The sequence below is a fragment of the Crinia signifera genome, chromosome 12, assembly GCF_055691185.1.
Source record: "Crinia signifera chromosome 12, ASM5569118v1, whole genome shotgun sequence".
Classification (NCBI taxonomy): Eukaryota; Metazoa; Chordata; class Amphibia; order Anura; family Myobatrachidae; genus Crinia; species Crinia signifera.
Genome location: NC_139228.1, coordinates 3,599,933 through 3,626,925, shown reverse-complemented (window position 1 = coordinate 3,626,925; position 26,993 = coordinate 3,599,933). Strand labels below are relative to the sequence as shown.

General features: G+C 45.7%; 1 protein-coding gene across 1 annotated transcript in view; it reads right to left on the bottom strand.

The window, feature by feature from the left end:
- Positions 1-1,719: 1,719 nt before the first annotated feature.
- Positions 1,720-26,993, bottom strand: part of ITGA10 (integrin subunit alpha 10) — a 55,703-nt gene continuing 30,429 nt past the window's right edge. The window contains exons 5-30 of the mRNA XM_083166217.1: positions 24,815-24,929; positions 24,362-24,489; positions 23,523-23,671; positions 22,585-22,735; positions 22,326-22,491; positions 21,717-21,790; positions 21,157-21,301; positions 20,250-20,398; positions 19,902-20,045; positions 19,179-19,382; positions 18,495-18,625; positions 17,920-18,086; positions 17,574-17,716; positions 17,061-17,171; positions 16,407-16,492; positions 15,751-15,892; positions 15,567-15,659; positions 15,243-15,319; positions 15,078-15,167; positions 14,886-14,970; positions 14,233-14,346; positions 14,026-14,112; positions 12,650-12,763; positions 11,847-11,942; positions 10,940-11,053; positions 1,720-2,788 (exon numbers count right to left, since the gene is read on the bottom strand). Coding sequence (XP_083022343.1) covers positions 2,723-2,788; positions 10,940-11,053; positions 11,847-11,942; positions 12,650-12,763; positions 14,026-14,112; positions 14,233-14,346; positions 14,886-14,970; positions 15,078-15,167; positions 15,243-15,319; positions 15,567-15,659; positions 15,751-15,892; positions 16,407-16,492; positions 17,061-17,171; positions 17,574-17,716; positions 17,920-18,086; positions 18,495-18,625; positions 19,179-19,382; positions 19,902-20,045; positions 20,250-20,398; positions 21,157-21,301; positions 21,717-21,790; positions 22,326-22,491; positions 22,585-22,735; positions 23,523-23,671; positions 24,362-24,489; positions 24,815-24,929 — 3,141 coding nt within the window. The 3' untranslated portion in view covers positions 1,720-2,722. The remainder of the gene's footprint in view (positions 2,789-10,939; positions 11,054-11,846; positions 11,943-12,649; positions 12,764-14,025; positions 14,113-14,232; positions 14,347-14,885; positions 14,971-15,077; positions 15,168-15,242; positions 15,320-15,566; positions 15,660-15,750; positions 15,893-16,406; positions 16,493-17,060; positions 17,172-17,573; positions 17,717-17,919; positions 18,087-18,494; positions 18,626-19,178; positions 19,383-19,901; positions 20,046-20,249; positions 20,399-21,156; positions 21,302-21,716; positions 21,791-22,325; positions 22,492-22,584; positions 22,736-23,522; positions 23,672-24,361; positions 24,490-24,814; positions 24,930-26,993) is intronic.

Sequence of the window (26,993 nt, the reverse complement as noted above, 5' to 3'; positions counted from 1 at the left end):
AGCAGGCCCAACGCGTTTAGTCAACTACGTGACTTCATCAGGGGCATTCGATGACTTGGTTGACACAGATACAATTGCACTTTATGCAGTATCTCAAAATGAATGGGTACAGAAAAAGTTTTTTTTGCAGGAAAATATATTTCACCAGCTAACAGCGCTCTTATTATAACTGGCCCATACAAATAAACAGTATTTGTACCCAATTACACCCACTCAGTGGCAGATGTCAACATCCAGGTCAGATAATGCTGTATGACCAGGAAGTAACCTCTAATGTATCCAATGGCAGAAAACATTTTGTACTCAGTGTAATTGGGACAAAATACTGTTTATTTGTATGGGCCAGTTATAACAAGAGCGCTGTTAGCTGGTGAAATATATTTTCCTGCAAAAAAAACTTTTTCTGTACCCATTCATTTTGAGATACTGCATAAAGTGCAATTGTATCTGTGTCAACCAAGTCATCGAATGCCCCTGATGAAGTCACGTAGTTGACGAAACGCGTTGGGCCTGCTGTTATATTGGAAAATTGTACATTATGTCAATGGTTATTTCTAAAATGACTATATGTATTGTGTATTTTATATGAGCCGAATTGTAGGCTTTTATTGAATAAATTTTATAACTGAGGAAAAAGTTGTGTACCTTCACCTCTAAGCGCACTCTGTTCCCTTTCTTGTGTATATATATATATATATATATATATATATATATATATATATATATATATATATGTGTATATATATATATATATATATATATGTGTGTATATATATATATATATATATATATATATATATATATATATATATATATATATATATATAGTAATGTCCAAGGGTCTGGCACTCTCAATAGATAGTACAACTTGTTCCGGTGCGCATCCAAGGTAGAGATGTATACATGTAAGGAGGGATGTCACTCAGAAACTTTTAAAGTAGAAAGAAACACGCTGACTGTGGTAGGTAACGATCAACGTTTCAGGGTTGTACCCCTTTTATCAAGGTCTTGATAAAAGGGGTACAACCCTGAAACGTTGATCGTTACCTACCACAGTCAGCGTGTTTCTTTCTACTTTAAAAGTTTCTGAGTGACATCCCTCCTTACATGTATATATATATATATATATATATTATATATATAAAATATAATATAAATCCCCCTCATGCAGTTGACCAATGACCAAGTTTATACGGCTTTTACTTTGTGTTTTGACAGTGTAATATTCTCCCGTGCAGTTTGCGGCCAGTAATGACAAGTAGGACGGGGCCTCCCTTTCTAAGGTGCCACGGGCCCCCCGAAGGCTTAATCTGGCTCTGCAGGAAGCAGTACAGTATATTAGCCAGGGTTAGCTAATGGTGAGAGCACTGGTTCTATAACCCAAGAATAGTACAGGAATAAGGATTGGCAGCATGATGATACACAGCACCAAGGACCTTACATCCAGCAATACATTATCTGTGTAGAGGTTACACCTTATTCCTATGTTATGCATAGGACTCCTCCCACAATCCAACCAACCAATAAACAACCTATCTGTACATGTGACATGGAATATAGAGTGTAAGCTCCACTGGGACAGACACCGATGCAAGTGACTGAAATACTGTCTGTACTGCGCTATGATCCGTATGGTGCTCGCCATCTCCCTCCCATACCACCACAGCCATGCCCCTAACAAGGCATGAGGGGTGTAAAACATCTTTATTCATTGGAATGACAAAAATTCATCAGGCAATACAGCATGGGGTCATGTTTGCAACAACAACCACCCATATGGCCACAATACATAACCATATTTCTGTCAGTGTCTGCAGCAGACCAGTGTCCCGCAGGCCTACATAGTACTGCGCCACGGTCAGTCTCACTTGATGGTAGTAGGACCGATGTCCCCATACAGACTGCTCCTCAGTGCGTCCAGTCACAGTGTAATGTGGCCCTCCGCTAAGCTTTGCTGGGCCGCAGTGCTTCAGGAAGTCCTCAGTATATACACGGTCAGTCCTGGGTGACCGGGGGTTCTCCAGTCCTGGGTGACAGGGGGTAATTATCAGTTCTCCAGTCCTGGGTGACCGGGGGTAATTATCAGTTCTTCAGTCCTGGGTGACCGGAGGTAATTATCAGTTCTCCAGTCCTGGATGACCGGGGGTAATTATCAGTTCTCCAGTCCTGGGTGACCGGGGGTAATTATCAGTTCTCCAGTCCTGGGTGACGGGGTAATTATCAGTTCTCCAGTCCTGGGTGACCGGGAGTAAATTATCAGTTCTCCAGTCCTGGGTGACCGGGAGTAAATTATCAGTTCTCCAGTCCTGGGTGACCGGGGGTAATTATCAGTTCTCCAGTCCTGGATGACCGGGGGTAATTATCAGTTCTCCAGTCCTGGGTGACCGGGGGTAATTATCAGTTCTCCAGTCCTGGGTGACCGGGGGTAATTATCAGTTCTCCAGTCCTGGGTGACCGGGGGTAATTATCAGTTCTCCAGTCCTGGGTGACAGAGGGTAATTATCAGTTCTCCAGTCCGGGGTGACCGGGGGTAATTATCAGTTCTCCAGTCCTGGGTGACAGGGGGTAATTATCAGTTCTCCAGTAAGTGCATTGGCAGAACCCTCCCCAGAACAGTCCCCATTGTCCCCATCTCCCAGTCACCCAGCGCAGTGGATCACAGCCTGGCACAGCATAGATCAGTCCCTCGCTGTCTTGGATCTGCCAGATATCTCTGAGGAAATCATTGTTCTTCCTTGGCTGCCACTTCCTTCTCCTCACCCTGGATTTTCCTTGTGAAAAATCCCAGCTGTGAAACAGAAAGAAGGTATTACGGAAGGTGTAGATGTGGACTACAAGTCTCAGAATACCTAGATGTCTAGCCCTAGTTAAAGTTTACAGTCCCCTTGAGAGAGAAACTTCAATACTAATATTTATTTACGTCATTTATATTTATACATCACATCAGTGGTTGTCAAGGACCTCCAACAGTGCACGTTTTTCAGGTCTCCACACAGAATCACAGGTGAAATAATTAGCTCCACCTGTGATTTTTTAAAATGTGTCAGTGAGTAATGAGTGCACCAGCGGGGTGACCGGGGAAATGTGTCGGTGAGTAATGAGTGCACCTGTGCAGTTGCCGGATGACCTAGAAAACATGCACTGTTGGGGGGTCTGGAGGACTGAGGTTGAAAACCCCTGCATTATATGGTCGGTGTCATGGTTAGTATTACTGCCTCACAGCACTGAGGTCATGGGTTCTATCCCCACCATGGCCCTAACTGTGTTGAGTTTGTATATTCTCCCTGTGCTTACGTGAGTTTCCTCCGGGTACTCTGGTTTCCTTCCACAAACAAATATAATAACTGGTAATAATATTCTCTGTACATAGAGGGAAAAAAGGGGAGTGGAATGGGGACCGCACCAGTCTCAATGAGCACTATGTTATGTAAATTATTATTCGTGGTCTAATTGGTGTATTCTGGGACAACTGACTATATGAGTACCATCTCACAGTAGGTCACCCTCACCCCTCCGATCTATCCTTGGGTTTAATGTGACAGTCAGTGGTGCACCCCGAGTTTTAGAATAGGTCAAATATGACTGTTAGTTCAAGAGAGAACAGAAGAAAGAAAGAAAACTCTATTTGGGGGCACCCTTACGTCCCAAAATATCGTATGTGCTATGACTATTTATTAATATTTAACTTTTATTTAGATCTTTATTAAAATTATGAACCACCTCTTGCTGTTTTATTACACACCGCGAAAATATAAGTGATTTAAAATATCCACATCTTGCATATTCAAAATGTAATTGTTTGACAATTCTCTTTGCAGACAATTGCAAATCCAAGATTCACTCTACATGAAAGGAATCTCGGAACTTGATCCTTTTAAGAAGTATTTATGAACCTTATTTGAAGAAAATTCCTATAAGGAGAGAGTGTGAAAAAAATGTGAAAAAAATGTGAAAAAAATGACCGTCATATATCCAGCCACTTTTTACCCAATAACTCGGGTTGGTTGTGTGGTCAAATCATTGGTCATCACCTTCACACACTCTCACTAGGTATAAATCCTGTTACTTCACGTAGTTTTTGACAAATTCTTTACACAAAAGATGAAATGATAGATAGTCAGCCCTTTTGGACCTTATTTACCTCTGCTGTTCACCCTTCATGCCATTCGAGGCAGAGGAAGGGGAATGAGAGAGTATATTGTCCCAGGGTTATGACTGAGATAGATGAGATAGCTAACTATCCTACCACTGTGGTTATCCCCGGCTCCCCTGTTGCCACTTGGGCATTGCAAGGTATCACCATTGGGTCACAGTTGGTTGTTTAGTTTGCTATGAAATGTTGACATTTAAGAGAAAAGGGAGGACTTCTCACTGCACAGATAGTAGTGGTCACCCCTGTCAGCGGAACTCCACCTCTGCTTTTCTCCCTCTTGTAATAAAACAGCGGAGGGAAAATGAGAGAGTGGGGTCCACCCGGGTGTTGACCTACGGATAGTCAGATGACCGATTCCAGTGCCGGCAATTCTTGCAAGGTGCTCCTGATACTTATATTAGCATTGCAGGATACATTTCTTGCTGAAGGTCGGCTCTCATATCGGTCACGAAGGGAGAAAAAGGATTCAATATAGTTTTAGAGCATATAGGGAATATAAATGGTGACCATTCTATATCTTTTTATCCATTTTTCTATTTCACATTTCTATAATAATTTCTCTATCTGTGATGCCTCTAATATCATAAACCTATCTCCTATTTAATTAGAAAAAGTCAACAACTCTTAAATTACCAAATACTTTCCTACTCCTTTGTAGGTATGGTGGAATCTAGCTAAGATAACGTTTTCACTGAAAATGCTTGAGAATTATTACCCCCACATGTTGATCACAAATTAATCTCAAAAAATGAGAAATTATTATAACATTATCCGCATTGGCTCAATTCAAAGCAATGTTGCTTGTTACCAGCATCAATTCATATCCAAACAGTGTCAATCATCTTCTGCTCAAAAAATCAATTAATATCGGTGTTGATTTCAAACAGTATTAAATGAGAAAAATTCACCTGTATTCATTTAATTCACAGCCATATCAATTAATTCTCAGAATAAAGGATTTATACCAATGTTCATTTGATACAAAATAGTTTCAATTAATTATACAATTACCAGCATTCATTTGCTTCTAATTAGTTCTCTGAATAGAAGATTTCATCAGTATTCATTAGATACAAGATGGTTAAAAATAATTATCGGTTAAACAATTACCAGCATTGATTTGCTTCCAGACCATATTAATTAATGGATTCCCTCAAAGAAAATAATTTCTGTCCTACCAAACAAAGCCTTATGCCTGTCCGGTATTCTGACGTAGTTCACAGGACAGACTGCAGAAAAATGTTTCCTTTATTAAGCTACATGTAGTTTCCAAATCACTGATTGCCACATAGAAAGTGATACATCTGTATGGTATGCAAACAGTTACAATATTTATCTGTTAGAAGGTCATGTAGCTATTGGGTACCCTTTAGGTGATAAACTGCCCAGTTTAGGAGGATCCCACCCGATTGTAGGGTAATCTTATCCTTTGGGCAGGTGTCCCGGGCAAAACCTGATGCGCCCGCACATTCAGTAACACTTATGTGCGTGGCTGCCGGGTGTCCCAGGTTAGTAATGCCACTCACCCCTGTGGGTAAATATCTCCTGCTATCAGCGGCGATAGGTAATCGTTTTGGACAGAAAAAATCCTGTGCCCGCACATTCAGTAGCTGATTTGTGCGTGGTCGCAGGGTGTCCCGGTTAGCGCTGCCGCTCACCCCTGTGGGCTGATGTCACAAGCCCCGACTCTTAGCAGCGGGCCGCCAGTGTTTTGCTCGCAGTGACGCGAGATACTCCTGGCGTCCCCCTGTTACCTCTCCCGCCGGCAGGATCTGATTCTTCCGCAGTCACTGCGGAAGAATCAGATCCTGCCGGCGGGAGAGGTAACAGGGGGACGCCAGGAGTATCTCGCGTCACTGCGAGCAAAACACTGGCGGCCCGCTGCTAAGAGTCGGGGCTTGTGACATCAGCCCACAGGGGTGAGCGGCAGCGCTAACCGGGACACCCTGCGACCACGCACAAATCAGCTACTGAATGTGCGGGCACAGGATTTTTTCTGTCCAAAACGATTACCTATCGCCGCTGATAGCAGGAGATATTTACCCACAGGGGTGAGTGGCATTACTAACCTGGGACACCCGGCAGCCACGCACATAAGTGTTACTGAATGTGCGGGCGCATCAGGTTTTGCCCGGGACACCTGCCCAAAGGATAAGATTACCCTACAATCGGGTGGGATCCTCCTAAACTGGGCAGTTTATCACCTAAAGGGTACCCAATAGCTACATGACCTTCTAACAGATAAATATTGTAACTGTTTGCATACCATACAGATGTATCACTTTCTATGTGGCAATCAGTGATTTGGAAACTACATGTAGCTTAATAAAGGAAACATTTTTCTGCAGTCTGTCCTGTGAACTACGTCAGAATACCGGACAGGCATAAGGCTTTGTTTGGTAGGACAGAAATTATTTTCTTTGAGGGAATCCATTAATTAATATGGTCTGGAAGCAAATCAATGCTGGTAATTGTTTAACCGATAATTATTTTTAACCATCTTGTATCTAATGAATACTGATGAAATCTTCTATTCAGAGAACTAATTAGAAGCAAATGAATGCTGGTAATTGTATAATTAATTGAAACTATTTTGTATCAAATGAACATTGGTATAAATCCTTTATTCTGAGAATTAATTGATATGGCTGTGAATTAAATGAATACAGGTGAATTTTTCTCATTTAATACTGTTTGAAATCAACACCGATATTAATTGATTTTTTGAGCAGAAGATGATTGACACTGTTTGGATATGAATTGATGCTGGTAACAAGCAACATTGCTTTGAATTGAGCCAATGCGGATAATGTTATAATAATTTCTCATTTTTGAGATTAATTTGTGATCAACATGTGGGGGTAATAATTCTCAAGCATTTTCAGTGAAAACGTTATCTTAGCTAGATTCCACCATACCTACAAAGGAGTAGGAAAGTATTTGGTAATTTAAGAGTTGTTGACTTTTTCTAATTAAATAGGAGATAGGTTTATGATATTAGAGGCATCACAGATAGAGAAATTATTATAGAAATGTGAAATAGAAAAATGGATAAAAAGATATAGAATGGTCACCATTTATATTCCCTATATGCTCTAAAACTATATTGAATCCTTTTTCTCCCTTCGTGACCGATATGAGAGCCGACCTTCAGCAAGAAATGTATCCTGCAATGCTAATATAAGTATCAGGAGCACCTTGCAAGAATTGCCGGCACTGGAATCGGTCATCTGACTATCCGTAGGTCAACACCCGGGTGGACCCCACTCTCTCATTTTCCCTCCGCTGTTTTATTACAAGAGGGAGAAAAGCAGAGGTGGAGTTCCGCTGACAGGGGTGACCACTACTATCTGTGCAGTGAGAAGTCCTCCCTTTTCTCTTAAATGTCAACATTTCATAGCAAACTAAACAACCAACTGTGACCCAATGGTGATACCTTGCAATGCCCAAGTGGCAACAGGGGAGCCGGGGATAACCACAGTGGTAGGATAGTTAGCTATCTCATCTATCTCAGTCATAACCCTGGGACAATATACTCTCTCATTCCCCTTCCTCTGCCTCGAATGGCATGAAGGGTGAACAGCAGAGGTAAATAAGGTCCAAAAGGGCTGACTATCTATCATTTCATCTTTTGTGTAAAGAATTTGTCAAAAACTACGTGAAGTAACAGGATTTATACCTAGTGAGAGTGTGTGAAGGTGATGACCAATGATTTGACCACACAACCAACCCGAGTTATTGGGTAAAAAGTGGCTGGATATATGACGGTCATTTTTTTCACATTTTTTTCACATTTTTTTCACACTCTCTCCTTATAGGAATTTTCTTCAAATAAGGTTCATAAATACTTCTTAAAAGGATCAAGTTCCGAGATTCCTTTCATGTAGAGTGAATCTTGGATTTGCAATTGTCTGCAAAGAGAATTGTCAAACAATTACATTTTGAATATGCAAGATGTGGATATTTTAAATCACTTATATTTTCGCGGTGTGTAATAAAACAGCAAGAGGTGGTTCATAATTTTAATAAAGATCTAAATAAAAGTTAAATATTAATAAATAGTCATAGCACATACGATATTTTGGGACGTAAGGGTGCCCCCAAATAGAGTTTTCTTTCTTTCTTCTGTTCTCTCTTGAACTAACAGTCATATTAATAATATTCTCTGTACAGCGCTGTGGAATATGTGTGCGATATATAAATAACTGGTAATAATAATCTCTGTACAGCGCTGCGGAATATGTGTGCACTATATAATAACTGGTAATAATATTCTCTGTACAGCGCTGCGGAATATGTGTGCGATATATAATAACTGGTAATAAAAGTCTCTGTACAGCGCTGTGGAATGTTTGTGCGCTATATAATAACTGGTAATAATAGTCTCTGTACAGCGCTGCGGAATATGTGTGCGCTATATAATAACTGGTAATTATAGTCTCTGTACAGCGCTGCGGAATATGTGTGCGCTATATAATAACTGGTAATAATAGTCTCTGTACAGCGCTGCGGAATATGTGTGCGCTATATAATAACTGGTAATAATAGCCTCTGTACAGCGCTGCGGAATATGTGTGCGCTATATAATAACTGGTAATAATATTCTCTGTACAGCACTGCGGAATATGTGTGCACTATATAATAACTGGTAATAATAGTCTCTGTACAGCGCTGTGGAATATGTGTGCGCTATATAATAACTGGTAATAATAGTCTGTACAGCGCTGCGGAATATGTGTGCGCTATATAATAACTAGTAATAATAGTCTCTGTACAGTGCTGCGGAATATGTGTGCGCTATATAATAACTGGTAATAATATTCTCTGTACAGCGCTGCGGAATAGGTGTGCGCTATATAAATAACTGGTTATAATATTCTCTGTTCAGCGCTGCGGAATATGTGTGCGCTATATAATAACTGGTAATAATATTCTCTGTACAGCGCTGCGGAATATGTGTGCGCTATATAATAACTGGTAATAATATTCTCTGTACAGCGCTGTGGAATATGTGTGCGCTATATAATAACTGGCAATAATATTCTCTGTACAGCGCTGTGGAATATGTGGGCGCTATATTATAACTGGTAATAATAGTCTCTGTACAGCGCTGTGGAATATGTGTGCGCTATATAATAACTGGTGATAATATTCTCTGTACAGTGCTGTGGAATATGTGGGCGCTATATAATAACTGGTAATAATAGTTTCTGTACAGCGCTGCGGAATATGTGTGCGCTATATGATAACTGGTAATAATATTCTCTGTACAGCGCTGCGGAATATGTGTGCGCTATATGATAACTGGTAATAATAGTCTCTGTACAGCGCTGTGGAATATGTGTGCTATATAATAACTGGTAATAATAGTCTCTGTACAGCGCTGCGGAATATGTGTGCGCTATATAATAACTGGTGATAATATTCTCTGTACAGCGCTGCGGAATATGTGCGCGCTATATAATAACTGGTAATAATATTCTCTGTACAGCGCTGCGGAATATGTGTGCGCTATATAATAACTGGTAATAATATTCTCTGTACAGCGCTGCGGAATGTGTGCGCTATATAATAACTGGTAATAATATTCTCTGTACAGCGCTGCGGAATATGTTTGCGCTATATAATAACTGGTAATAATATTCTCTGTACAGCGCTGTGGAATATGTGTGCGCTATATAATAACTGGTAATATTCTCTGTACAGCACTGTGGAATATGTGTGCGCTATATAATAACTGGTAATAATATTCTCTGTACAGCGCTGTGGAATATGTGTGCGCTATATAATAACTGGTAATATTCTCTGTACAGCACTGTGGAATATGTGGGCGCTACATAAATAACTGGTAATAATTACATATTTTATTCTGTCAAAATTCCGACAAGGGGGGGACGTGGATCGCCCCCATTCCTTGCGGGCTCTCGCTACACTTGGAGAAAGTGTTGGGATTTTGGCATTGGGATTGTAACTGCATCCCGTAGTAACCTTTGCTTGACACTAGATGGCAGTGCACCACATGCAATAAATGGAGTTCAGTTCTATGGGGGCAGTTTATGACAATACAAGCAGCTGTTACATGCATGGAATAACTACATTATTATTATATGTATTGAAGCTCAGTGCTGCTACCAGGCAAAACCAAACAATACAATTTACACATTTTGAAACAATGTGACAGATTTTTTTTCTCCGTCAGTTTTATTTTAATTTCCAACGTGCAGTAACTTCAATCTATCACACGGTGGCACTGCAGCAAGTCCCACACTATCCTTCTGGATGGGCCAGGGTTGGTGCACCTGGAAGGCAACTGGAGTGCTGAGACTTGTAGTCCAGCCGCAGTATGCTAGCAGTGACTCTGCTGACAAGCTATGTACGAAGAGTACTTGTGCTGGACACATGCTGCAGCATATTGCACATAACAGACACATCTGAGAGTCAGAACACTGCATGGAATGGGAGTTGTCTCACAGCTGCTCCACAGCCTGTAACAGCCGCTGTGGGGAGTCCTCTGTATACCCCATGTATTAATGTACGATTGGGGTGTAGTCCTTGTACTGATGTCAGCTTAGGGGGGGGGGGGGAATAATCGTCCAAGTAGGACTTGCTGCTGCTCCACCTAGAGACTGTTCAGGGGTACTACACTCCAGCAGCAGAACACTTACTTGTTGACCGCTTTGGAATTAGGTGTCTGAAGGCAGGTGAAGGACATGCACATAGAATACACAGTTACACTATGTGAGAGCACAGCCCAGGTACAGGAAGTAGTGTGCCCCGCTGACTTACTTTCCATAGGATGAATATGATCAGAGCGAGGAGCAGGAGACCTCCTATAACACTGCCAATGAGGATCCATAAGGAGAGCGGGAGCAGGACAGGGTGCATTAGCTCCAGGACACTCTGCGAAGCAAGAAAATCATATTAAACTGCATTCGCCTCTTACTAGAACTTACCCGCACAGTGTAGGCCTGATGCCCTATGTGGTATCACAAGCAGCAGCCAAAGCCGCTGTGTTATATTCTGATGTAGCAGTTGTTACGGTTCACCTAGTCTGGTCCCACGTTTCAGTGTGTATTGTAGAGCTTTCATTAGGGTTCCCTGATGAACATGTGAATAAAAGCTGAAATGTTGGAGCAGACTGACTGACCTGCAGCTTTTACAGTGCTGGCATCGCTGACAAGTCTGTGTATCTGTGTAGGGGAGACCCTTTGTGTGTACAATAATGAGGCTATGTATATAGTCACCTCCTGTATCCCTAAACATCGCAGGCTTACAAGCTGCTGTACGGTCATATAGCCAGGATTGCTTTATTACTGTGTGTGAGCCAAACTACGCAGCACTGAGGAGTGGTTACGGTATAGAGGGTCCAAATAGGCAACATGCACAAGATCAACATGGAAAAATCATCAAAAGTTGACATAGAAGTGGTCGACATCGTAAATTTGATAACATGGGCTCCAAATTAATGTACCACTTCGCTCGCCATGCCTCGGACCAGGTGAATCGCAACCTTTCTGGTGCCATATCAACATCATCTGTAGTCCGTTTTACAATCTATACAATGGCTGACCACCAGAGGGCATACAATATACAGTTACTGGGGTGAGGATCAGAGGTTGGACAGTCAATATGCAAAAGGTACACCAACTTTATCTCTCTCCACCTCCTCCATATACCTGTGCTCCCAACATACCTCTGTCCTGTGCCTGGCGCTGTCTGAGAACAGGGCACCGTCATCCTTTAGGTCAAGGACAAACTCGCTGACCAGTCTGACTGAGCGGAACTTTGCCTGGAAAACAAGCATCGTGTTAATAATACAGGGTGGCATCTGTAGAACCACAAGGCAAAGCATGTCCTGTATTCACTGCAGGCATAGATTTCTCATAACATACAAGCGACGTCTTGCTGCCATTTACCAAGTACGGTCTATAAAATGATAGCAGCGATCCGATTGGGTAATAGTGGAAGGTTTGATACACCTCCCCCATAGTGCAGCCTCCAGCCCGTATACACAAAGCACTGTGACCGCCTGCGACAAGCATACTGCAGTGGTTACACGGAACTACCTCCCAGCAGAGGTGGTACTGAGCTCCTGGTGGCAGGTATGGGATAGACCAGCAGAGGACAGGGAGCCATGGCGGAGGAGGCTGCCCAATAATGCCGCAATTGATAAGACCGTCAGATCTGAAAATAACTTTTTCCGGTCCTATTCCCAGTAGGATGTGAGAACATTTCTCCCCGGACAAACAATAGTCGGCTTGTTAATGGCTGAAACTCAATCGCTTCCATGCCGCGGCCTGGAGTTCCAGGGAGCCTGGGTCTGAGACAAGAGCCTTGTTCGTTCAGAGGGGAGGAGGGGGCCGGCAGATTCCGGGTGTAGGACAGTTGCCAGGATACCCAGATGCACTGTATCAGCCAACCAGCTTCCACACAACACTGGCTGGTACTTTATCTCTCTCCACTTCATACATCAGGACCAGGGCGACGGAGACTGACCTTAGTGAAGAAATGGTTGTGGATGATTCTGAGGATGGAGAGCGACAGGTCGGTGGTCCGGTGCAGTACTGGGATCCGGCAGGCGATGGTCTCACACCAGCTGTTACTGCAGTTCTGGCAGAGGAGACAAAGCTGGAGGTCAGCGGACGGATCGTACAGGACTGATCGGGGGTTATACATTATGTGCATACTCAGACTCCTTCTATAACAATGTATATGGGACTCACATTATATAATAATAAAATGATGACACCCTACTCATTGGATATACTCCTGCCTCACGAACTCACCCTACCTCTTTACCTCACCTGTGCCCCTGTCCTGTTCTTCCCTTCCTCTACTTCATCTTCAGTCTCCTCGACAATTTCGACACCTACTTCAGAACTGATGCTGATTTTAGTTCTACCAGCTATACCCCTATTTATGCTGTATTTTATCAACACACCCTGTACGTTACCTTGTAATTTGTTTTTTTTTAGTGCTATGTACGGCGCTGCGGACACTTTGTGGCCCCTTATAAATAAACGTACTACTACTACTACTACTACTACTACTACTACTACTACTACTACTACTACTACTACTACTACTACTACTACTATACTCTGTGCTGCTGGGGACTCTGAACCTCCCACAATATAACTCTCAGTCTGTGGCTTCCTGCAGCCTCCATTCCCCTCCTCACATCATGTTACTGCCCCTGTCACATGGAGCCCTGTCCTCAGTGACGCATCACTCCTCTCCTGACATACTCTGTGCTGCTGGGGACCCTGCTCCTCCCACTATATAACTCTCAGTCTGTGGCTTCCTGCTGCAGCCATTCCCCTCCTCACATCATGTCACTGCCCCTGTCACACACAGCACTGTCCTCACTGACACATCCCTCATCTCCTGATATACTCTGTGCTGCTGGGGATCCTGCTCCTCCCACTATATAACTCTCAGTCTGTGGCTTCCTGCAGCCTCCATTCCCCTCCTCACATCCTGTCACATGCAGCCCTGTCCTCACTGACGCATCACTCATCTCCTGACATACTCTGTGCTGCTGGGGACCCTGCTCCTCCCACTATATAACTCTCAGTCTGTGACTTCCTGCTGCCTCTATTCCCCTCCTCACATCATGTCACTGCCCCGGTCACACACAGCACTGTCCTCACCGACACATCCCTCATCTCCTGATATACTCTGTGCTGCTGGGGATCCTACTCCTCCCACTATATAACTCTCAGTCTGTGGCTGCTGCCCCCATTTCCCTCCTCACATCATGTCACTGCCCCTGTCACACAGCACTGTCCTCACTGACACATCCCTCATCTCCTGATATACTCTGCGCTGCTGGGAACCCTGCTCCTCCCACTGCGTCATCGCAATCTCACCAGAATGTTGGTGTGCAGGAGGTCCTCAGGGTGAAATGGCAGCGGAGCGGCTTTCGGACTGGTCATATTGGACAATACACAGGTAACCTGCCAAACACATAATGATCACAATAACCACCCACAGAAGGAAGGGCATTATTCTCTTCACACCCCCCCCCCCTCTCTCTCTCTCACACACACACACCTCCCCCTTCTCTTCTGTCTTACATTGTTTTCCAGTATCCTGGAGACCGACATGAAGTACGCGTTCCCATAAGCCATTGCTGGGACGTAGATGTGCGCAGAGACGTTGTAAATGGGGTAACAGTCGGTATATTGGATCTGCTCATAAAACGAGAATACATTTTTAAGAATCAATTCACTTGCCTTCAAAAAAGGGGTGTGACGGCCGGCCTGACCCCACCCAACACTATATGACTTAATATATTTCTTAAGGTTCCCGGCGAATCTTGTTTCCTATATGACGTAATCCTTACAGTCCGGAGTCGTGATCCGCTCTATGATTCCCGCAGGACTCCGCAGATCTGACCATTTGTGTGAAGGGGAAATCCCAGGAGGAGGGGCATCGACAACAAGTTGACACCTGGCAGGACAGGCTATGCCACACCAGAGCTAAGTAAGACATTGTGTTTTTTTCCTTAACACCACCATTTTTATTATTATTTTTACATTTTGATCGTTACCCATCTTTAATTACAAGACAGGACTGAGTCCTTTGGGGGCACTTCAACTAGTGACCAGCAGGTGCTAGCATCTAGTGTGTTGGTCACTGGGTTATGGGGCTTTAAGCTTGTAGTGTCATGTGAGTTTGGGTGTGCTTCATTTAACACCGCCCCCGACATTCCCCATCCCTGCGTCACCTTGAACTTTGTGATGAATTCTGGGCCGGGCTCCTGGGTAGACAACAGGATAGGCTGGACTTCGTACCGGTTCAGGCTGGACTCACTGCAAACACAACAGCATCACTGTACTACTTTATATTTGCACAAAGTATAACCATGAGGGCCTAACCTCATCTGGGGTGTAAGGATGAGGTTAGACATCTCCCTCACCTTTGAATGAACAGTTCTGGGTCGTAGCGGACGTTGGCGAGGAGCTGGGCCATGTTGTCGTGCAGAGTGTAGTTCATCTCCGTATTCTCACTATGGTCAGAGAAAAGGGTTAGTAGAACATTGGAGGCCTAGGCCATGGCGGCAGAACCCTGGAGATCAGCTCACCTGCTGGCAACGAGTTTGATCTGCACTCTGTTCAAGAGGGTGGAGCAGCTGTACTCGAACTCCAGGACAAAGGCCATCTGGGCGAAGAGACGGGCGGATGTCACATGGAATTTTATGCTTCAACAGGCATGACTACTGGAACGCATTTCCCGTTACCCACAACCCTTTCCTGGCCTTATACGCTACAAGCCCTTTCTCCTGTCTGCCCCTCAGCCACTCTGACCTCTGGCTCACCCATCAGCCCTGAGATACACTCTGCCTCACCTTCTTCCTGCCCACTGATGCCCGTTCCCTAAAATTCACTCCCTGGTGCCAGCCACTCACCTTGGTCATGGACCGGAACACGGGGTAGCTCACACTGCAGGCCCTGGTGTTAGGGGACAGCGCTGTGCACTCCACCTTACTTATCGCTTCTCCCTGCAGGACCACAGATAAACACCGTAAACCAGCATATATGATGTACCAGCTTGGGTGGAAAATGGGCAGAATAAGAGTCACCACTCTTTACCTTTCCTGAGACACTTGAGAAGAGAAGGTTTCTGGAGAACCAGACTTTCAGGCTGGCGTTATAAGCGTTCTCTCTCCGGTTCTCCAGCTCCACTTCCACCACCAGCTTCCTCCGCTCCCTCCGGATTATGTAGGGTTTATCCCTAAGGCATGGAGAACACACACATTTTACCTAGTTTAATATCTCACAAAGAACTTTGCATTCGGTGACTATTATTCCGACACTCATCAGAACCTAATTAGTGGTACTCAAATGCTGAATGGAACAATGAGTCAGGTTGTGAAGGGAGAAGACGAGAGAAACAAGTCCTTTGAGAATTGAGGGAGGAGTAGTTGTGTTCTTATTCATCGTTACTAATTTTTTTATAAGCAAGGCATTCAGGTCGGACCGGAGAGTCTTGAAGACCTCTTGGCCAGTATTCTTGCAACCTCATCGATGGACTGAAGGACCTTTGCTTGATGATAGGTATCCTGGTCAGATAGTCTTGGAGACCTCTTGGCCAGTATACTTGCAACCTCATCTATGGACTGTTTGCTTGATGGTCATTGATAAAATTATTAGTTTTTTTGTGTGGTTTAGACTTTGAAAATGACAATTACAGTGAGATAGAAGATAAGGACAACAGTCTTTCTTAAATTCTACCTCCAGAAGCTCACCTGGTACCGGAGATGTCCATCCGAGCCTGGAGGGCCAAGTCTGTGATGCACTCATTATCTTCACCACAGTCCTTAAAGAAAGGAACCTGGAGACAAAGTGAAAACAAATGTAGCTTTCCTTGGGTATATGGAGACAAGACACACTATCATTAAGGAGCCGTCTAATGTCCACAGGACTTTGGGATGAAGATGTTAAATGTTCAATGAAAATAAATCTTACTGAACATCATTCAGATGGTTTCTACAGTCACTTTGAGGAAACCATTTAATTATAGTTCATGTGAGTTTCGATACTGTTCTTCTTTAAAAAAAATGATTTACAATTTGATTTAGAAATTACACGCATGTCAGCACTTTCAGGGTTCTGCATTGCAATGTAATCATTGTTTGTTCCACTGGGACTTCTTCCATTTTACCACAATCTCACCAGAGGACAAGAGAAGAAGTGATAAATTCCCTGCCCAGTTCTACTTATAGACTACAAAAATCAGCACAATGCAGGATTTACAAACGACAAAAATCAGCACAATGCAGGATTTACAAACGACAAAGTATAAGCGAACCGCGAGGATTGCAGCGCCAGATCTTGGCGTGTCTGCAGTATGTCTAATTGCGAGGAATAGTGCCAGCTACAACTAGTGCATGCATACTCACCAGCTTCTTCACATACGATGGACATCGGTCATCCAATATGGGGCTGGACTCTGTGTCGCTCAGGTTAAACCGCAGATGAACTACGATTGGTCGCAGATAGTCAACGGTATCCTGTGGTAGAATTTCATTAGGAAATGATTGTTTTGGCACAGTGTTTTTTTATGACCACCGAATATATGCGAAATGCATGAGTTTGCAAGTTCAAGTAGAGATCATATCACACAATATGTCTGCCCATTCCCGATTCAAGGAAAAATGTTCCAGCACATTTCCGCCTCTTAGCATTACATACTCAAAGAGTCTGGACAAAAATGTGCTTCTACAATAGGAACCATCTGTGACTTAACCATGAGAGGTCAACACAAATACTCCAGATCTACACGTTTCTTTTCGGTTCAACAAGACCATCATCAATACTTGGCTTCTTCATTGATGTCCACTACAATGTCACCGTTCCAAAGTTCTCTCCTTAACTGGTAACCCAAAGTTAGTCGCATCAGAAGCTCTACTCACGATAACGTGGAAGCCGAGGTTCATACAGGACACTTTCCCCATGGTCACTCGAATTCTCTTATTGAGAAGCTTCTGAAAGTTCTCATCAAACACCGCCCGGGGGGTGACTTTTCGGTCATCCAGGGATAGGTTGTAATGAAGTCCTGAGATGTGACAACAAAGAAAGAAGAAGTTGTATTGTCTAAGTATAATTCTGGCCACAGCTTGGGTTCGACTTCACAATGGTTTCGTGTAAGCCTCCATTAAAGGCTCAGAATTGCTCCCTTGCCTTGTAGCTGGCAATACAGGAGAAACATCTAGACCTGTTAAAAGGTTAAAAATGTACTGTAACACTGTAGTCACTGACCGAAACGTCCGTCCCATCTGCCGGGTGATTTGGAGTTGACGGAAAAGCAGAGCGTGATGTTCAGGCAGAAGGACTCCTTGCCCTGTCGCTGACAGTTCTTCTGGAGCATGTTGATGATGGTGGGGGACACCTGCAAGGTGGCGTTGACTCGAACTATATTTCGGGACCTGTAGAGGATAGGCCACAAATATCCAATTCAGTGGCGGGTGGGTGCGATGTAGCTCACCTACAGCAACTCTCCTGAGGCCAGGACGGGGTTAATATGCTGGGCACAGCGTACGATACACAGCGACCACACATAATTACAGAGCAGGCCCTAGAGTAGGACGGCAGCTCGGGGAGCGTTGGCTGTGGTTTACATTTTCTAAGTGGACGGAAAAAAATGGAATGTATAGAAGACTAAAGTCAGGAAACTTATGTCTGCCCCATTACACACAAGAGACACGTGCCCATGTCACACCCGCTCCCCAAATATCATCTCCTACCCCAGTCACCCCATATCTGCAAAACAACACCCCCTTATTATGTATTATAGGTATAGTCTGTATACACAGTAAAAACAAATGCCCAAGTACCTCAACATAACAACCGCTCCTTGGCTCCCCACAGAGAGGTCCACCAGCTCGTCCCCATCCAGATCCATCTGAGCGCTTACACTGCGGCCAAAGTAAGTGAGTGGATGGTGGAAGGAGGCGGAGTCTATTCTCTGTAGGACGTACAAAGGGAAAACGTGGATTACGGATGCTGAGCAGTGACTAGCCAGGGGTCTGGGAGACTGACGGATTGAAGGTCATAGATGAGACTGGGTTCTGAATGAAAAGCTAACCCAGGGGTGGCAAACCCAAGGATGGGGCACCAAACCAGTATTCTGCCTAGGGCCCCATTGTGTATATTTTCATTAGTCTCTGATTGGCTGGGGACAATGTATGGAGTAGAGGACTTGTGATTACTGGTCTGGTGCATAAATGTCATCGTATTATGGGGGTGATGTATCACATGTCGGAGATGAATGAAGTACCAACCAATCAGCTCCTAACTGCCTTATTACAGGCAGTTAGGAGCGGATTGTTGGTACCTTATTAACCTATGAGCTTTGATACACCTCCCCCTCCAAGGTGGCTGTTGTCGCTGTGCCTTTTTATGTATATATTTAGCTGCACCTTCTGTGTCAATGTCAGGTGTGGAATCATTCCACAATTCCCATTTTTCTATGGTCCCGGTGCTATCCCCCCCTATAAGCAGCCAGGAGTTCCGCTCACCTGTTTGTAAGATGGCAGTAGGGTGTTGCGATAACCGTGGTAGATGTATACTGCCCCTCGGTGGTTGTCCTCTAGTGGGGCGCCCACCACTACATCGTTTAAACCATCGTGGTTCAGATCTGGAGCGTTCGCCATGGCATAGCCGAATCGGGAGTCCTGCACTTTGCGGTCTGTATGCAGCGTTCCGTTCAGCGTCAGATGTTGCTGTATATGGGAAGGGGGTGGAGACATGACACCTACAGGCAGATAATCTTACACAGAGCAGGTACACCCCCAAATCAGGAATCAGTGGCAGCCCCAGAGTGAGTACACGCCTCTCATGGGAGGAGACTGACATGCTAGGGTGAACCTGATTGGACAGGTTATGAGGGGTGTTTTAGGACCCAATCCCATTACCTTAATGGTAGCTGCAAAGTTGATTGGACACTATGGACAATGTCCCCACGTTCTCTTTACACAACAATTCTAGATGAGAGTATAATACAGCGCCACCTACTGTCCTTCCAGTATAGCTTCTTAAATAATACTTTGCTTGTAGCTGTTGTTATATGCCAACACCATTCTTTTCTTAGAGCAGCTTATAAGAAGCCAGTTCTGACTAGAGACCGAGAATGCTCCATTCCATAGAACTGACATCTTTCCATCACAATCCCATAATGCATTGCATAACAGCAGCCAACATGATTGTGCAGGGGTCCAGATAGGTCTATTTCGGACACTTACCTGACCCACCCGATAGATGTACACGCGACCGGTCTCTTTGTTATGATGTCCGAGGAACATAGGGGCAGCCACAAGCAAGATGTCAGTGACCCCGTCTCCGTTAACATCCACTGGGCACACTTCACTGCCAAAATAAGAACCGATCTGGGAAATATACGAGAAGACGGTATCACGCTACTAGAAGAGGTTATCCTGCCTTAGAATATACACCCAGTTTTATATGACCATTAATCCCTGCATAGCCTGCCACCTGGTGGTCACCGCTCATAGTGCACTTCTGTCTGCTCGGGGAGTGTGTCAGGCCGCAGGCACACAATGATATAAGTACAACACTTGTGGATCACTTGCCTGTTCCCCCACCAGGGCCTGAGAGATGGACACATCCCCTTTCCTGGACATCTCAAACAGAATGACCTTCCCCTTGTGTTTGAACCTGGGGGCTCCAGAGACGTACAAGTCCTTTCCGCTGCGTAACGTGATGGAGGACACCGTGTAACCTGGGGGCAGAGCACATCCATAATAATTACTTAGCCCATCCTATATATCGCATAATAGCGTGACACCCCAATTCTCCCACCTCCCGCCTGTCCAACAGCGCAGTATACAGTATACTCCATAACGCTTTACTATTGGAGGTGCGCACATTAAAGTAAGCAGGAATGCGGAAAAGCTTACACTCTACAGGTTGTCAGTCACTAGTACTGGGTACTGGTCCCATATTACCCAGAAACCTGAGGGAGTAAGGTACAGAGACATGCAGACACCACCGCCCGCGCAGAGGGTACTGGTCCCATATTACCCAGAAACCTGAGGGAGTAAGATACAGAGACATGCAGACACTACCGCCCGCGCAGAGGGTACTGGTCCCATATTACCCAGAAACCTGAGGGAGTAAGGTACAGAGACATGCAGACACCACCGCCCGCGCAGAGGGTACTGGTCCCATATTACCCAGAAACCTGAGGGAGTAAGGTACAGAGACATGCAGACACTACCGCCCGCGCCGAGGGTACTGGTCCCATATTACCCAGAAACCTGAGGGAGTAAGGTACAGAGACATGCAGACACTACCGCCCGCGCCAAGGGTACTGGTCCCATATTACCCAGAAACCTGAGGGAGTAAGATACAGAGACATGCAGACACTACCGCCCGCGCAGAGGGTACTGGTCCCATATTACCCAGAAACCTGAGGGAGTAAGGTACAGAGACATGCAGACACTGCCACCCGCGCAGAGGGTACTGGTCCCATATTACCCAGGTAAGCTGCGTGGTTCTTCATCTTGACAGGAAACTCCTTCTCGAAGGCGGCCCGCGAGGGCATTATCCGGGTGTGCCCAGACTCCTTAAGTACTGCCCCGTCCCAGTCGTACGCCCCTACTGCGCCAAACAGGATTCCGTCCTGTGGGGAGCAGAAGCAGACTGAGTATTTCCACAGGCCAGGACTATGGTAGTCTGTGGCGATGTAATATATTACGCTGCACTGAGACGGGTCTCCATATAACTATATATTATTAGGACCAAGTCCTGTACTAATGTGTCAGTTTTCGGGATGAGTTTGGAGAGCGGGCCATGAGTTGGTGCCACCATAGTACCCAGCAAACTGGCTCAGCCACTGGAGTTCATTGCATTAAACACCAGGACACTGCGAGCAAGCTGGCGCCACCGATACAATAGGGCTTTAAGAATGTGTTTGATTGACGTAACAGGATTTACCATACTGCAATTTGCGGGGGAGGAAACTCATACAGCCGGCGATGGCTTCCAGCAAAAGCATATATTAAAATAAAAATAAATCTGAGGTTCTAAGTTCTCACCTCTAATATATGCATGGATAATCCAATCTGTGACATCTCTAGTTCAAAGGAACTTTCATTCATCCCGTGCGTTCCTGAGGAGAGAACCCACCCAACATGGATCAACAACAGTCTGTGCACCACAATGACCTCACACATATAATGTACACAAATATGTGTAGATCTACAATACCCTAATATAGTCCACAAACTATATGATAAAACAAACCTGGGAGAATAAATGCTCTACATCTCCACCTAGTGGTCCTAAGTGGTACTGTAGGTATTTTTTTCCCTTTTTTTATAATCTCCTAGACCAGGGGTTCCCAAACTTTTTTGAATTCCGGCACCCTGGGATCTGTTATGTGGTAATGGACAGGATTCACTTGTTTGTGCACAATTTGACTATTATAGTGGACATAAAGAACTTGAATTGGTCCTGGACCACCAACCCAGGCCACCCCTGCAAGTCCTTCAAGGAACCCTAGGGTGGCACGGCACACAGTTTGAGCACCACTGTCCTAGACAATATATTGTACACTGGCGGATATCAGAAAGCCGTGATCTTCCAGTAACACAACACTAGTGCAGAGAGAGAGATGAATAAGGGGCTACACCCTGTCTACGTACCTTCTAAACTGAAGATCCGGTCTCCTAAAGCGTCCACAATGTCGTTAAGTGCGGCTTCGTCGGTCACATTGAAGAAGTACTTCTCATCCGGGTCACTGGCAATGTACTTAATCTCCTTGATGAAGGACTCCGGGTCCTGCTGCCTCCTCATATAGTGCCCAAGGACCTGACGAGGGGAACGGAGAGATAAAGACGCAGTGTTTCAGTGTCAATGAAGAAACTGGAAGCAAAGTATTTTTCTGCTTCTATAGTCATATACCGCGATGGCGTAGCGGGTGATGTCTCGTTTCTCACACTCTGCCATGGCCAGGGGTAGCTCTTCTCCGTCGTGCGACTCTCCATCTGTCACTACGATGAGCAGTCGGGAAGCCCCTTCCCTTCCGCCTCTTTCCGGGCTGAACGCTTCGGAGCTGAAACGACCATGTTAGGTGGTCACTGATTATATAGCGGAGACTCTGCCTACTGCCGCCCTCATAGGGAAACACATGAAGATGACAAAGATCATGACAGGTCGTGGTGGCACCAATGCCAGATCACTCATCATGAGATGGATTCAGCTCCAGGCCCTCACATGAAACAGGTCCATCATCAGGACACCACAGTGATATCCTGCTGCCAGGCTGGTCACGCAGACGCCCATCAATCTACTCTTATGTTTTAAGAGAAACTTTGGGGGTGATAGTGTAGTACCAGTGCCACGGGGATACGGTCCTTGGGTCACCAGCATGACAAGCATTAGGTAGACATGCAGGAAGGTCGACATAGGTTAGGTCAACATGCAGGAACATGACTTTTGGTCGCGAGGGGACGTGGTGCTACATTTGAGTGTTTATGTTGACTGTGTTGACATTCAGGTAAAAAAAAATTTTTTTACTTTTTCAATGTCGACCGTACCCATGTTGACCAAATGACCCAGTCGATCTAAAATCATGTCTACCTTGCTGCATGTCGACCTAAACGCATGTTGACCTAATGCTTGTCTACCATCCCACCCTGGAGACACCTACAGGTCCCTGAAGAAAGTGTTAGTAGATACCATCAAGCATGGTCAGACTGCTTACATGAAGCTCATCCACCAACGTGCCGACAGCCTCACGCATGTACCCAACACATCATAGTCACATCGGTGATCTCTATCACTTCTCAGCAGTCGGCTTCTGTCTGTCTCTCAACTAGAACACATCTTATTCCACCTACCAGGCCTTGTGTATAGCAAACGCTGTCCTGGTCTCTCGTCCTTCTTGGCGACTGATGTTTTTGGCAGCTGCCTTCACCTCCCGGTAGGTGGTGTAATCCTTCAAGGACCACTCGTGGACGGCAATCTCTGCGTACTGTAGAACCCCTACCTGCCCAGAGGAAGGAGACAGAGGATGAGTTTAGGGAGATGAAGAATGTGGTTATCTATGCCATGCCTTATCCTACGTCCACCACCTCCGATGCCCAGGTCACCCACACAGACCTCTCCATCCCTTCTGCCCCACTGTGAGTGATGCCCTTCGCAACCGCACCGGTAGCAGCCCCAGCATCTGGACACCCTCAGGATATCACATATACATAAAACCCCATTCCAGGCACATATTTGGGGTTTCATTCCTGATGACTTGTTGGGTTCACAGATGTGTGTGGTTTAGTTATGCTTTGTGCTACCATCAGCGTCCGCTGCTATGTACAGAGCCAGAAACGCCGCATGGCAACCACACCGGATGGGACGACCTCCGGGGAATAGGGATGACACGTTCTACACACAGAAGCATCTACAGTGCAGATAAGGTCCTAGGTCTAAAGAGACAGGCTAGACCAGAAAACCATTCAAAGTCCCATAAAGCAGACCAGGCTGCTGGGGATTCTGGTGTATGGAAGACTCTGGGAACGGATCAGGGTCATGTCTGCTCATCCCGGGGTTATATGCATATGCTCTGTGCAGGCTAGCTGATGGTGATGTCATTTACAGCACATTACAGGGAAATAATAGTAGTACATAGGGTATATACTGTATATAGTCCACAGACACCGCCGTTACATATTACAGAGCTGACCTGGATCTGGTCTGGTCCGATGAAGAACTTGCTGAGGATATTGCTGAGGAAGTTCTGGACTTCGTACCAGGGGTAGATGCTGTTTGACCCGTCCAGCAGGATGACAATGTCCAGGTATGTAGAACACCCTAGGGAACACAGACGATAAATACCGGACCCCGCAGGTCAGACAGAAGCCCCAGACCCAGATCAATATGAGCATCAAGAACGCAGAAACCTGGAAAAGGCGGATCCCAATCACTCAAGCTGGATCGCAAACACGCAGATCAAGCTAGATCCCAATTCATACAGATCCCACATAACAAACTGAATCCCAATCACACAGATATCTCAGATCAAACAGAACCAAATAATAATACAGAACCAGCAGATATAACCGAGCCCAAAAAAACCTTAAACAAGCAGACAGAGCAGAACCCCCATATATGAGGGCGGGAGGGAGGAGTGACTTACTCTGCGCTGTGGGCGCTATGGTCCCGGTAGGCCTGAAAGATTGATCAACGCTGGCGCAGATTCCAGTGCTGTACCTGGAGGAGCCGCATTCCTGGGACCAAAGCGGGGCACAGGCCTGAGGACAACAGAGATGGGTGTAATCGATGACTGACAGGGCCCTCCGCCCTCTGGGTCTTCTCACTGTCACTCTCACCTTGTGTTCTGTAACCCTGATGATGGACAGAAATGGCTGGGAAGCACAGGGGGAGCTACAAGGAGGAAGTCTGGTGTTCTGTAACCCTGATGATGGACAGAAATGGCTGGGAAGCACAGAGGGAGCTACAATGAGGGAGCCTGGTGTTCTGTATCCCTGATAATGGACAGAAATTGGTGGGAAGCACAGAGGGAGCTACAAGGAGGGAGTCTGTGGTTCTGTACCCCTGATAATGGACAGAAATGGCTGGGAAGCACATAGGAGAACTACAAGGAGGAAGCCTGGTGTTCTGTAACCCTGATGATGGACAGAACTGGCTGGGAAGCACAGAGGGAGTATGGTGTTCTGTAACCCTGATGGACAGAAATAGGTAGGAAGCATAGAGGGAGCCTGGTGTACTGTTACCCTGCTGATGTGCAGAGGTACAAGGAGGGAGCCTGGTGTTCTGTAACCATGATGATGGACAGAAATGACTGGGAAGCACAGAGCTGAGCTACAAGGAGGAAGCCTGGTGTTCTGTACCCCTGATGATGGACAGAAATGACTGGGAAGCACAGAGGGAGCTACAAGGAGGGAGCCTGGCGTTCTGTACCCCTGATGATGGACAGAAATGACTGGGAAGCACAGAGCGGAGCTACAAGGAGGTATCCTGGTGTTCTGTAACCCTGATGATGGACATAAATGGCTGGGAAGCATAGTGCAGAGCTACAAGGACAGGGCCTAGTGTTCTGTAACCCTGATGATGGACAGAAATGACTGGGAAGCACAGAGCGGGGCTACAAGGAGGGAGCCTGGTGTTCTGTAACCCTGATGGACAGAATGGCTGGAAAGCACAGAGCGGAGGTACAAGGAGGGAGCCTGGTGTTCTGTAACCCTGATGATGGACAGAAATGGATGGGAAGCACAGAGGGAGCTACAAGGAGGGAGCCTGGTGTTCTGTAACCCTGATGGACAGAAATGACTGGGAAGCACAGAGCGGGGCTAGTAGGAGGGATCCTGGTGTTCTGTAACCCTGATGATGGACAGAAATGACTGGAAAGCACAGAGCGGAGCTACAAGGAAGGAGCCTGGTGTTCTGTAACCCTGATGATGGACAGAAATGGCTGGGAAGCATAGTGCAGAGCTACAAGGAGGGAGCCTGGTGTTCTGTAACCCTGATGCTTATCTTACGGATGCTGAGGCTGCAGAACAGAATGCAAAGGAAAACAATTTTTTTCCCCATATAAAAACATTTCCCAATTGTGAAGGGGTGTACACTGGGCAGCCAGGGGCCGCATACCCAGGTCTGGGCGGAAGTCTTACCTGTTATTGCCCAGATGGGCCGCAGTCACAAGACGCTTGTTTTGGCTCAGGACGTCAGCAAGGCTCAGCGTTCATTCAGCTGACCACAAAAATGCCCTCTGCCCCCTCCCAACATCCTGGCATTAACCCCCTGAGCCAGCAGAGACAAGGCCTCACAGAGCGCATTACACAGGGCCTGGCCTGACCTGTGACCACAGCCTGGACCGCCGTCACAACACGAAGTCATGGAATGATCCCCAGCCTTCAGTGACCTGTACGAGATGAATTACCTGCACATGGAAGCGCCGCGGCTGGGTGGCCCTGCCAGGCCTTGACTACTCTTTTGTATAAACTGCTTAGTGGGAGCACGATTGGTGTAGTGGCCTCACGGCACAGATGTCGGGGGTTCGAGTCTATCTGGGTGGAGTTTATATGTGCTCGCAATGTTTGTGTGGGCATCCCGAGATTCATGGCATAGTACCAAGATGGCCACAGCGACCTTTATTGCGCATGTGCGCCCCGCACAGTCTTAGCGCAAGAGTGTCGGATGTGTCTAGCAGACAAGCAACACATGGTGGTACCACAGATATCACCGCTGCTGCCATCTCTGGTTACCGCTGACAACCACTGTTCCCCTGAAAAGTACACAATAAGGCCTGAACTACATTTCCCGTTCCGCTGGTGCCCGTTGTGCTGCCCCCGATA